This window comes from Octopus bimaculoides, chromosome 1 (assembly GCF_046866305.1).
Source record: "Octopus bimaculoides isolate indiv1 chromosome 1, ASM4686630v1, whole genome shotgun sequence".
Classification (NCBI taxonomy): domain Eukaryota; kingdom Metazoa; phylum Mollusca; class Cephalopoda; order Octopoda; family Octopodidae; genus Octopus; species Octopus bimaculoides.
Window position 1 is genome coordinate 118,981,193 of NC_142928.1, and position 15,000 is coordinate 118,996,192.

Here is a 15,000-nt window from a genome sequence, read left to right on the forward strand (position 1 = left end):
GGGTGACATTTATCATTGGTATAAACGTGGATTTATAATCTGGGTATAAAATTGAGGACACGGAATCGTGCTTAGAAGATGATTTATATAACTGTAATTCAATGAGTCAGCCTTGTCACATAAGGAGAAATTGATTCTACGTCAGGCGTCTACGTGTCTTTGGAATTCTAACCAACATCGCACAGAAATGTTAATAGACAGCTTGACCAATTAACCAAACAGCTGGACAATCATCCAATAAGTCCATACATATACATACATCAATACACATACACACACGTGCACACATATATTTATGTATGTATATATAAATATATATATATATATATATATATATATATATATTTATTTATTTATTTATTTATGTGTTTCAGCCAAGTGGCTGCGGTCATGCTGGTGCACCACCGTGATTTTCACGTTCCTTGCATGGCTCTTCTCCTCCACCTGACATGGTCCAATCAAGAGTTTTGATGGCACATCTGGTGTATAAGAGAATTTGACACAGCTGCCCTAAACTGCGTCTCATTACGAGCCATTGGTTCGTCTGGTATCGTGGAGAGGAAAGCGTCAAGTTTTGTCTTGAAGACCTCCGCATCCATGTCTTGCATGTCTCTCAAATGTTTTGGCAGGGCATTGAAGAGCTGAGGTCCTCTGAAACCGAGGCTGCTGCAGTATCTCGTTCTTATGTGAGATGCAGTGGACGGTACATTTATATGTATATATACACATACATATACGTATATATATATATATATATATATATATATATATATATATATATATATATATATATATATATATATATATATATATATACATACATATACGTATATATAAAACAGAGACATGACAGAAGTAAATAGACAACCTTATAACCATTGAAAATTTCTTTAAATCTGAAATTATGCATTCAAATTATTTATTAATTGTTATAATGTGAATATCTAATATTCAGTAGACACGCCCTTTACATTTTTCAATGAGAGGACACTATTAGGTATGTTACTGATCAAATGAATATTGTCTTGCGGAATTTCTTGCCAAGTTTCATGCAATAATCTCAAAAGATCTGACTTTGGAGATGCTTTCTTGTTCTTTTTATGAAGTATCCTGTCCATTATGTCCCACAGGTGTTCAATAGGGTTCATATCTGGTAACTGGCTTGGCCATGGAAGTTTTTTAATGCCATTCTCATCTAACTAATCTTAGCCGTGTGACAAGGAGCTCCGTCTTCCATAAATAGAGAGTCTTCTTTAATTATTTCACCACTGGAGAAGATTGGAAGGAGGCCTTTCTGCAATATGGACACATATTTATCTCAGTTTCTGTTTCCCTCACACTCCACCAGCTTTGATCAACCATTGCCCCAAATTGCTCCCCAAATTATCACAGAATAGCTGCCGTGTTTCATTGTTGGCTGCAACCTTACATCATCAAATGCTTGACCACCGAGTCTCCAGGCCCACACTCGACCACTGTCGGGGAATACAGCAAATCTGGACTCATCAGAAAATATGACAGTGTCCCAAAATGCTAGTGGCCTCTCCACCATCTCACTAGCGCAATCCTTTCCCCGCTTGATATTGGCTGATCGAAGAAGTGGCTTCCTTCTTGTTGCTCTGTCATAGTAACCAAGTTTGTGGAGATACCTGACAGCTGTCCTGGGACTGACATCAACGTGTTCTGCTATGTCAGAGGCTTTGCAACGAAGATTATCCTCCATACTTCTCTTAGCAAAGAAAAGAGTCCTGTCAGAATGCCCTGGTTGATCTGGACGAGGTGATGTGGACTCCTTCTCCTCTCTAGTGAATTGCACAATCGCTCTATTAACTGTAGAAAGCGAGATTCCAAGGTTTTCTGCGATTTTACGCTGACTACGTCCACCATCTGAATAACCTACAATACGGCCTCTTTGAAATTCAGACAGTTCCAAGGTTTCTTTTGTACATGGCTTGATTAAATAGTCACATATACAACTTGAAACATAAAAACATCAATAAAAAATATATACCTCTACAAGTTAGAATAAACATAAAAGGATGTTTTTTGGGGGTGTCTGTTTACTTCTGTCATGTGTGTATATATATATATATATATATATATATATATATATATATATATATATATATATATATATATATATATATATATATATATATATATACATACATATATATATATATATATGTATGTATGTATGTATGTATGTATGTATGTATATATATATATATATATATATGTATGTATGTATGTATGTATGTATATATGTATATATATATATATATATATATATATATATATATATATATATATATATATATTCATATACATATATATACATATACATACATACATACGCACACATCTCTCTCTCCCTCCCCCTCTCTCTCTCCCTCTCCCTCTCTCTCTCTCCCCTTCTATCTCTCTCTCTATCTCTCTCTCTCTCTCTCTCTCTCTCTCTCTCTCTCTATATATATATATATATATATATATATATATATATATATATATATATATATATATATATATATATATATATATTTATGCAAATGTAAAATCCAGGGATCAAGGTGTAGGAGAAAGTTAGCTTCGAGCAATCCGTAGTGAATATAAAGAAACAGCATTCAGGAACAATAGTGGTTTATTGAGATGTAAGGTTGCGAATTCTTTTTCTTTATTGAAGAACGATGAACAAAAAAATGTTTTATTTTTATGTTCCACAGTAGTAGACCAGGGTTACCGAATGTGAGAAAAAGAAGACATGAGTTACGGAATGGAGTAGGAAAAATGCAGGCTACTTATGTTTCATTGCGACTGGAACCTCAGAAGTGGTAAAACCCAAGTGAGGTGTATACCACCGGCTACTCTTCAGGCCAAGGATATCTTGATTGTCGAAAGGAGGTACAAGTTGATGAAAAGAGGATTCAATCAGAATGTACGGAGGCTACAGTATGTGAGGGCTGTCGCAAGGAGGTACATGTTGATGTAAAGAAGATTAATTCAAAATGTGTAGAGGGTACAGTATGTGAGGGATATATCCCCCACATACTGTATCCTCCACACATTCTGATTGAATCAGTTTTGCGTCAACATGTACCTTCTTGCGATAACCCTCAAATACTGTGCTCTCCACATATTGAATCCTCTTTGTATCAACATGTACCTCCTTGTGACAATGTAGCTTTTAATCTAATCAAGATTTCCTTGGCTTGAAGAGTAACCGGTGGTATATACCTCACTTAGATTCTACCATTTTTGAGGTTCCACTCATATCTGTGTATGTGTGTTTCTATGTGTTTATAAGTACATGTGTGTGTGCGTGTGTGCGTGCGTGCGTGTATATATATATATATATATATATATATATATATATATATATACAAGGATCAAAAGTCGTTCCCGTGTCATAGGTTCTTTAGGCTGGTTCCCCGAGCTCTGTGGCGTATGTTTATCCCCCACTTAGGCGGGACAGCGATCTGTAGCAAGTTTACTCATTTTTACAATGATGCTGTTCACTGGAGCAACGTGAAATGAAGTTTTGCTCAAGAACGCAACGCATCACAAAGTTCAGGAACACTTTAACATATACATGCAAACACACACACACGCACGCACACACACACACACACACATCTTAGTATATTATACAGCCAGGCGCACGTACACAAAGTATACATGTGTATGTGAGCGTATGTATATATATATATATATATATATATATATATATATATATATATATACACACATAATGTATGAGTATATGCATATATATGTACATACCTTCATCTACATGTATATATAGATGCATATCTGGGTACATGACGTTGCAAAAAAACATGGACAAAATGATAAACATGGTACTAAAAACACACAGGCCACATAGAGAACATTTCCTTCATCAGCTGCCACCATTTTAACACTGGCGTTTCTAAGAGTTAGGGTAGTATATATATATATATATATATATATATATATATACATAGATAGATAGATAGATAGATAGGTAGATCATGTTTTTAGAAAAACATAAATCAGAAGAAGCACACTCTAAGAAGTAGAGCAGTCTATATTTATTACTTGTGAAGGCCGGGTTGATCGAGTTACCCTGAATTTCTCGCCATATATATATATATATATATATATATATATATATATGTATATACATGTGCATGGTCTGTCTTTGTTCCCCCTCTACCACTACACCGTTTGACAACCTGTGGCTGGTGTGTTTACGTCCCCGTAACATAGAAGATCGTCAAACATGTTGGTTAGAATAAGTAATAGTTTTTTAAAAAATAAGTACTGGGATCAACCCATTCCACTTAAAATTCTCCAAGATGGTGCCCTAGCATGACTGCAGTCAACTGAATCAAGTAAAATATATTAAAAAAATCTATGCGTGTATGTGCATACACACACACACATACATACATACACACATACATACACACACACATACATACACACACACATACATACACACACTCTCTCTGTCTCTGTCTGTCTCTGTCTGTCTGTCTCTCTCTCTCTCTGTCTCTGTCTCTCTCTCTCTCTCTCTCTCTCTCTCTCTCTCTCTCTCTCTCTCTCTCTCACTCACCCCACCTCCACATTGACAGACAAATACACTAGGGTATAGGTATCGTTCTGAAAGATTGCTAACACACAACAAACTGATCTGTATCATTCCTTGTTATTGTAAATATTTCAGCTGCACCAACGACCCTCGATCATCGACTGCTGTGGTTCATTTTTGCTATCAGCTTTTTGCTCGCATTTTCAGTCTCATTTACCTCCCTTTATACATATTACCGGTAAGTCAGTCATTCGTTACTTTACATGAGAACATTCTTACCCTAGGCACTAATTCGTATATTTCAGGAGAGATTCAATTAAATTCACTCCAGTTTTGTATTTATTCTTTATTTTTATAGACCCATGAAGGATCTCATCTCAGCAAGATAAGAGCAACAGAAGCTATCAATAATCTGGGGAGAAAATTTGGATGCATTTTTAATATCTAAAGACAGTTTTAACTCACTGAAACATTGGCAGCGGATTTGAACACACACACACACACACACACATACACACACACACACACACACACACACACATACACACACACACACACACACACACACACACACACACACACACACACACACACACACACACACACACACGTCGACGACGACGATCATCTGCTAAATGTACGGTTGATTAAAAGTAAACAATCCACCAGTGATCAGTGGAAAAAATTGTACTCGTCAATACTCTTGAATTAAATGTAAAATAGTATTTATCTGTGATGTTTTGGACAGACAGAATATACTTCAATTGTATCATACTTGCAATATTAATTTTGTCAATGGGAATTACATATAAACGTAGCTATTTATTCTCAATAAGATCTGGCAGATTCGGACGTTGATAGCTGATTGCTGGTGTCTTTTGTAATCAGAGAAAAGTCAAACGGCGACGAGAACGAACAGTGATCAGGCATTCACGCTCGAATCTGTCAGGATATAATGAAAATATAGCAGATACGTTGGTATTTATATTTCTGAGCAAATTTCTGAGCAGCCATAAAAAATAATTCAAACAGGTAGGAAAAAACAGATGCAAGGGAGACAACTCAGCGAACGTTTCTTATTAGTTATTTCCCTTCGACCATAAGATTTTGTGTGTATCCTTTAATTGAGATAGAAATTATCGTAGTATCAGTTAAACAATTTGTTTCTAGGGAAAAGCGATTTAATTTATCCGCCAAAAACCTGTAGGAAGACTTACGACGAAAAGAATACCTTTTCTTTATGCATATAGAGCTATCGTTTGCTTACCGATTGCAAAGACGTACATTAGATATTTTTTTTCTTTTAATTTGATGAAATGTAAAGGAAAATTTGATCCACATGCTCATGGATATAGCAACGCATCCCTATAACATAAAACCACATTGACTCATTGATTTCTTGACTGATGATCGATTTCGACTTGTCAGTACCTCACGTTTTCCCAAAGGATATATTGATTTCTTTGCAAATTCAGATGAATGTGTTGCAAGAATTGAAGTTATGTGTTTTGAGATGCATACATCTGCCACAAATTAAAAGAGGTTTGACCTGGGTTTTTATAACATTAATAGAAAAAGTTGCAAAGAATAAAAAAAATAAATAAATAAAATCTAGCGGTGTGAATGTGCACATCTTAATAATCTGTGAATATATCCCTGAATGTTCACGGCCCTAGTTAAATATTTTTCTTGTAGCCAGTCTATTCCCTTCAACGGCATGGATATGCAGATGATGTTCAGTTTAATAATCTGAATGCCGCTGTAACCATACATCAAATGACCGTTTGTGATGAAAGCTGAAATGTTGTCAGTGTTCTTCACCTCTTCACCTCTTCTGTAGATCTTCCAGGCCGACCCGCAATATGTTACGAAAGCAATGTTGTTGGAAACCTTCCATTTGGGTCAGATATCGACGATGACACCAGTTTTGAATCAGTATAGGAGAGTGGGTAACAATTACTTAATACGCAAATAAATTTGTACGGACCCGAATTGTCATGGTTTTAAAATAGATAAATAAACATATAAATAAATAGATAAATAAAAAGAAAAAGTTTAAAGAGAGCAAAAGGCAGTTTCTGCTTATTTCAAACTATGTTGGGTTTTTCAACGTTAGCACTGGCCAAAGGATGCTTCTACCTTTGGCCAAAGTGTTGTCTTTAGTGCTTTCAGTCTTGTTCATCACGCAAACGCTTTCGCCTTAGTCACGAGACAGACGAAAACTGCCTGCCTTTATAGGCCAAAGGAAGGCGGCGGGATGACCTTCACAATGGAGTTGAGGCCATAGCCAGATTCGTCCGACACGTGTTAGCAGCTGTTTGATATAACACCACAAGTCACCAATGTCCGAGCACAGCAAGACAGTTTCGCTTAGGCAATGTCTACCGGTAGCACAACCAGGTCCGATATTTCTGGAAATTATCCACAGGACCCGACCTAAAAGACCTCAGGAACGGACCCGACAGTTGATTTTCATCGATGTCCAGGGTTCCACTGAAGGTGTCCTCACTCTTACCCGCAAGTAATCCACTAAAGAACGACATGGTGGAACATACTGCACCAGCATTTCCCGACTGGTAGGGGACTGTGAGTGCCTGATGATACACGAGGTGCCAGGCACTCTGCCTAGATGTACGCTTGACCCAAGATTTCAACTCACTCAATGAGATGAGCTGCGCAAAAGCGTGTCTAAAAAATGGCAACTACACCTGTTCGCCGCCTAAGACATCTGGAGGTTTAGTCCCAGCGCATATCTGCGCATTATTAACCACGGCATACGCAGTCTTCTACACCGCGGAAGCTGGTATTAATCGGGTCGTCTGACCAGTGGGATGCGTCCCTTCCACAAAAAGTGTGAGAGCAAATGCTCCATTCTGGTCAGGCGACGACGCTTAGACGGTGGTAAATGACTGATGCATTCACCTTCCCTTTGCTGTTTCACTTCTGCATGGAGGTTTCCTTCCCTATTCAACTCAGGGTATTTAGTCGCTTTTGCCGCAATATCAGCAAATGAGTCCTTGCTTCCACCGCTTACTTTGTGGTCAGCAAAGTTGTTGTTCTTGTTGTTGTGGTTGCTGTTGTTGCTTTTGCTGCTGCTGCTGCCGTTGTTACTATTTTTGCTGTTGTTGTATTTATCTCTGACTTCGTTGCTGCTGCTGGGATTTAGCTCTTGCTGTTAAAAACCTTGTGGTAATCATTGACACCGTTACTCTTCATGTTGTCCCTCACTGCTGCTGCTGCTTCTCTCGCTGCTATTGTTATTTTTGTTGTTTTGCCCGTGAAATCCAAAGATTTCTATTCCCTGATTCATTCTCTTCTCTCTATTCCAGTCAATTAAGAAAATTTAAAGACACAAATAACAATAACATTCAGGTCGATACCTATATAAAATGTCCCCAAAGGAAATGGAATCCGGCAGATCGATCGTCAAATTCCCTGACACCCCAGCGGTAAGTTTATGTAAATAAATGACTTTCTTTACATAATTATTTGATCTGAGAATGCTCTTTGACAAGCGTATAATAGTGTTTGTAAAGACATTACGAGGATACATACATACATACATACATACATGCATATATATATATATATATATATATATATATATATATATATATATATATATATATATAATAATAATATTATTCATTATTTTCCCTAAAACTATATATATATATATATATATATATATGTATGTATATGTTTATATATATGTATGTATGAATATATATATATATATATAGTGAGAGAGAGAGAGAGAGAGAGAGAGAGAGAGAAACAGACAGACAGACAAACATAGAACGGAATCAATGATTGTGAATGAATGGTGAAAAGATGGAAGGAAGAATATAAAAGTGAGCGAGAATTTTATTGGAGTTCAACTCTTTACCGGAATTCTGGTTATTTCTAGAAAGTAGAATGTTGACATATGATTGTATCTCTTAGTTAGGAAGGAATGGAAACACTATGAACTCTTACGGACCTCTAAGTGAAGTGAGACGGAGGGAGAAAAGTATACTCAGTCCGAAAACCTGTCCCGAATATATATATTAGTTTAGAATTTAATTTAACACCAGTGATCAATAATTTGTATTACTTGATTCTTATAATTAATAAAATTATTAGGGTTGTCTCCCTTAGACGGTATTCATTTGATTTTTTTATTATTATTTATTCGTTGGACATTAGCGCGTTTTTAATTAAAATTTAGAGTAGATGACAAGTTTTTTATTTTATAAATAGCGTTCAATATCTGAACATTTAGTTACTATTGTGTTATTTGTTTACTACCCACAAGGGGCTACACACAGAGGGGACAAACAAGGACAGACAAACGGATTAAGTCGATTACATCGACCCAGTGCGTAACTGGTACTTAATTTATCGACCCCTAAAGGATGAAAGGCTAAGTCCACCACGGCGGAATTTGAACTCAGAACGTAGCGGCGGACGAAATACCGCTAAGCATTTCACCCGGCGTGCTAACGTTTCTGCCAGCTCGTCGCCTCTTAGTTTAGTTACTAAAGTGTAACATACAGTAATTGATCATGGAGAAATTTGGGATGTAGATCAGCCTTAGAGATTATATGTATATGTATATATATATATATATATATATATATATATATATATATATATATATATATATATATATATATATATATATATATATATATATATATATATATATATATGCATATATGTATATATATATATATATGTATATATATATATGTATACACATATATATATACATCTTTCTCTCTCTCTCTCTCTCTCTCTCTCTATATATATATATATATATATATATATATATATATATATATACGTATATATGCCACGTATAACGCAGCCATTAGACTGTTAATTGGTTTATGTCAGGAAGAGAAACCCTCTCGCCCGTCTGCTCTTGTCAAAATGTCCAACCCTTGCCAGCATGGAAAAAAAGTACGTTAAATGATGATGATGATGATGATGGGTGTGTATGCGTGTCTGCATGTATATAGATAATGAGCACACTTAAGATAGTATATGTCAATATATCTTTAATTGTATTCCTTCTTCAGCAGATATATTCACAGATACCAAACGGAAAAAGACAAAAAAGATTGCGTGAGACTGTTCAGTATTATTAGCGATGATGACACGGGTACAACAGATGATGAAACAATTATATTTGATATTGATAATATTCCATAAAACGAAATTGGTCGACATGGAAATAACTAGTCTCTAGTTCTTCTTTTGGCTTCTTTGTTTGAATCTTTCTCCTTTTCTGTTTACATTTTTCTAGCTTTCATTGTTTATGTTTTATTTGTTTCAGTAATTAGACTGCGGTCATTCTGGGGCACTGCCTTGAAGAATTTTAGTTAAACGAATAGTCGCCAGTTCCTATTATTCATTTGTAAAGCCTGGTACTTAGTCTATTAATAAGATACAGGGACGTAAACACACCAACACTGGTTGTCAAGCGGTGGTTGCAGACAAATGCATGCACAAACACACACACACACACACACACACACACACACACACACACACACACACACACACACACACACACATATGTATGTATGTATGTATGTATGTATACATATATATCCAAGAAAGTTAGGGGTTGTGAATCCAACCCACAAAGAAATAATATCTATCCAATATACTGCTAGAAGAAAACCCAATTATTATTGCACAAGTGTTTTTTCATTGCATGGCAATTATATTACCAAGTACAACAAATGGGTACGGGTAAAAAGGTATTTTACAATTAATTTATATAGCAATTAGAAAATGGATGGGAATAGGTGGTATTCATGAACTTGCAGACATTGTATTGTGTCAATTACTTGTTTATTTGTTTACTAAATGGACAATAATAACAATATGCAAACACATATGACATATTATGTCACATCAGTAATTAAAAAAACGACATATAGTGACAGAAAATGGGATGATGGCTTACAGCTGTTTCAGTCTAGCGGTGACATTCCTCATTCTATCTTTATCACTTCTGCGTTTGTATATTGTTATTATTGTCCATTTAGTAAACAAATAAACAAATAAAGTGACACAACACAATGTCTGCAAGTTGATGAATAGCACCTATTCCCCTCCATTTTCTTATTTTCTTATTGCTATATATATATATATATATATATACACAACGGTCTTCTTTCAGTTTATGTCTACTAAATCCACTCTCACAAAGCTTTGGTCAGCCCGAAGCTATAGTAGAAGACCCTGGCCTAAGGGGCCACGCATTGAGACTGAACCCAGAACCATGTAGTGGGGAAGCAAACTTCTTTATTTCATTTTAATTGGCCATTAAGGCCTTACAAAGAGGGGACAAACAAGGACAGACAAACGTAAAGAAGCTACGGGCTGGACACGGACATTAATGAGATGAGGGTGATAACAAAAAAGGTGAAAAATAACAAAATTAAAAATGGGAGGGGCACCGGCGCCCACCGACCGATAACCCCTCGAATACATTGTTCGAGCTCAATATTTATAATCATCAATGCCTTTCAAGTAGGCCCTCCTCTGCACGCAGGCAGCTCTCCATATTCATCTCAGCCTCCGTGCTGATGCACACATATGAGCGGCCGCCACAATCGTCCTCCACCCTAGCACGGACGCTGTTGGTTACCACTGCTGCGGCCACCTGCTGGGGCTACCTCGAACTGCTCTCGCAGGCCGAGATGAACCTCTCTATATATTCAAATTTTAAGCGTTCTTGCACCTCTCCACCTCTGAGGTACAGGAGGAGACACTCCTCCTCCTCCTCCTCCTCCTCCTCCTCCTCAGAGAGGGGGATCTCACCTTGTCCCGCCAGCGGCACAACTCCCGCTGACAGGACCTCCCTCTCCGATGGTACATTTCCCTCCGGAGGGGTGACTGGTTCGGTCGGCGGCACATAAACGTCCGCCGGCCGCTTCCCACCTCTCTTTCTTTTCTTCTTCCTTTTAGAGGTTTCGGGGGTCGGGGCCTCCTTCGGCATACCCGAGGAGATCTTTACCTCCCCCTCAACCTCTGTTTCAACTGGTGAGCAACCATTGTTGCTCACCTTTCTTTTTCTTTTCGTGAAGGCACCTGCCTCTACGACTTTCTCCGACTCCCCTTCCAATGGGGGGGGGGGGGGGGCAGTGGGCACTTTATCCTGCTCCAGGGCCTTATTACGGCCCTGGGGGCAGTTTTTCTTGATGTGGCCAGCTTCCAAGCACTCATGGCACCTTGGTTGCCGGCCCTCAATATTAACGGGGTACTTTGCCCCAGCCAATTCTTACCACACATTTACGCCTAAACCTATAACATTTTCTTTCCTTCTGCTGCGTTATTTTTACTTAACATTTCTCTCTTCCTCCTTTGCATGTCGCCTCTTCATTGTTCTGATATCTACGGTACGTATTGTTATCAGTCTCCCTTTATTAAATCGAATTTTATTTAATTAGTCACAAGAGCTTACAAATTTAACTGGTATAACAAAAAAGATCTTACAAACTGAAAAGGGAGCTTGACAAAATTAACTAAATTAGCATAGAATAATGGTTTCATATTCTATAATATTATTAAGATCTAAACTGTTAATAAGTGAATGCGAAAGAGATTGTTGAATAACTGTAAACCCACTTTTGGGACACCCTGTATATACATTCTTGCATTTACATATATATATATATATATATATATATATATATATATATATATATATATGTTCATATACACATATATATAATACATACGTACATACATACAGACATACATACATACATGCATACATGCATACATACATATATATGTGTGTGTGTGTGTGTGTGTGTGTGTGTGTGTGTGTGTATACCTGTACGTATGTGTGTGCGTGTGCATGCGTGTGTGTGTGTGTATGTGCGTGTATGTGTGTGCATCTGTGTGTGTGTGTGTGTGTGTGTACAGTTGCGTCATAGGTAATAATAACGTAACAATGAAATTTTAGACGATTCTCCTTACAGATTTAATGTTTTTGATATTTACTCGCAAAAACTTAGCTCTTGTTAAAATTTGGCAAATGAAAAACTCACACTCTGCCCGACCGGATTGAGACATATCCTGTTACTGCAATAAAATCGGTATCAAGTGAAACTGTATTTAGATACCGACATTACATGCTCTGCAATACTTATATTCTAAATTGCATATATTTTTAATTGCTGCATTCTTAAACTACAGCTACCTCAGATGTGCACCAAAATATAATTTTATTTTGTTGCTCTCAAACAACAAAATTAGGTGAGTAGTTTAAAAATTTCATTGCGGTTTCTTTCCTAGGCTCGATCCATATAACTTTGTATCCACTGTCTCAATGTGTTCGATTGCTTTTATTTGTTGTTTCCTTTTTAATTCTTTTATTTTATTCTAGATTGTTCTGGCCACCAAATCATGCCTCATCGGTACGTAGCTTATGGGGGGGGGGGGAAGAAAGAAAAAAAAGAACATTACTTAGCAAGATCAGGTTCAGTTTTGGGTTTTCCTTTACATTCTTGGTTAGATGACTTTTCGCTATCTTTTGCGCTTATTAGTGATTTCCTATTCATGAAGAGCAACGAGGTAACTTTTAGTGGTATGCTTGTATGCTATGTATGTGTGTATGTAGACATTATGTATGTATGAATAAATGTACATGTGTATGTATGCGTGCATGTATGCATGTATGTGTGTATGTTCAGGGTGCGATGGGTAAATTGTCCCTAGTTTATATGTTTAACTTCGCGTATGTGCATTGTGTATATTTTATTTTGTCGACGATACAGTATAGTAGGGTCCGTTGGGCACCGTCTGTGAGAAAAACAGCACCATGATGCAATTCACTCTGCTAGTAATTTGGAAACAACATGTTGTACTACTTGGCATTCGCGCTGGAAGCCCCAATACGAACATTTCAGAGTGTTTGGGTGTCAATCTGAGAACAGAGTAGAGGGTTCAGAAAGAGTTGAATGAATCTAATGGTGATTAGGAAGGTACGGCAGCTCAGAAAACTCACTCTGATTGTTTTGATAAGAAAAGAATTCCTGCATTGGTTAGTGACATCCGAGCTATGATCACCAACGATCGCTCCAACTCAATCAGGTCCCTCGCGAGGGACATAGGAATGTCTGAATTTCTTTTCAGACAAATACTGCATGAAAATATTCGGTATTCCTCATACAAGATGAGAAAGAGACAATTTTTATCCAAAGCCATCAAGGACAAGAGGAAAGACAGCGATGCGAAGCTTTTGAACAAACTCAAGCATCCCATCCAAGCGAACATGCTTTGGTTTTTCTTAGACGAGGAAATATTCCTGCCAGGATCAGATGGTCAACGCACAGAACAACCGTTGAGTTGCTGTATCCCCAAAACATGTACCGAGAGTGATACAAATCAAACATTCAGTCAACATCATGGTGTTTGGAGTGATCACTAGTGATGGTGACGTTATGCCTCCATTCATCTTCCCACATGGCCTCAGAATCAACACGGAGGCCTGTATCAAGTGCCTGGAGTAGGTAGTGCTAACCTGGGTCAAGAGGGTGGCTGCTGGAAGACTGTCTGGCAACAGAACTCTGCACAATGCCACACAAGCAGGAGGAGCCAGTCATGGTTGTCAAGCAATTTGTATGACCACATCACTCTTAACATCTGGCCACCCTCTTGGTTTTTACGTGTGGGGCGCAGTTGAATGAGAGACCAACAAAATTCCTTATAACACCAAAAATGAACTGATGGCAAGGATTATGGCAGCATTCACCAACTTAAACAAGGAGACCGTTCAGAAGAGTTGCAGGAGATTCCGAAGTCATCTGGAGGACGTTGTTGAAGCAAATGGCGATTTTATTAAATAAATTTACTCTTTAGTATTTCATGATATTTTTATGTTATTTTGGTAAATATATCTGTTAAAATGAGATATCTGTGTTATTTTCATTTTTGCGTAATTCAGACGAAAGTTTATACACTGCATCCTGTATATATATATATATATATATATATATATATATATATATATATATATATATATATATATATATATGGTGTGTGTGTGTATGTGTGTGTTTGTGTGTGTATGTGTGTATGTGCGTGTGTGTGTGTGTATGTTATGTGTATATGTGTGTTATGTCAGATATGTCCAGACGCGACTGGTAACATGTAACCTGCTGTATGGTTGTATGGTTGGGGAGTCAGCGACTAAACTGACAACCGTAGCAAGTCTGTTTGCTGCAAAGGGTGAGTTTTAGTGACCCCATGTGACAAAAAAAGAAGCAAAAGAAAGAAAAAAAGAATATAAAACCCGTTAAAGTGTCGAAGGCTACCAATACGTGTCAATGGCTACCATGTTGTGTACAAATACACTTCTTTTAATCCCTGCTGACTTGAATGTAGCCTTTGGCGGGAAAAGTCTAAGAGAGAGCACT

General features: G+C 37.3%; 1 protein-coding gene across 6 annotated transcripts in view; it reads left to right on the top strand.

The window, feature by feature from the left end:
- Positions 1-15,000, top strand: part of LOC106882842 (uncharacterized) — a 36,346-nt gene that overhangs the window by 20,478 nt on the left and 868 nt on the right. For 4 of the 6 annotated variants that reach the window (XM_089356891.1, XM_089356878.1, XM_089356871.1 and 1 more), the window contains 3 exons: positions 4,709-4,811; positions 7,903-8,022; positions 9,640-9,798. In XM_089356891.1, the coding sequence (XP_089213017.1) occupies positions 4,709-4,811; positions 7,903-8,022; positions 9,640-9,772 (356 nt within the window). In that variant the 3' untranslated portion in view covers positions 9,773-9,798. Of the gene's footprint in view, positions 1-4,708; positions 4,812-7,902; positions 8,023-9,639; positions 9,799-15,000 lie in introns of those variants that run through there. The other 2 variants (XM_089356887.1, XM_089356896.1) reach the window with 2 other exon arrangements.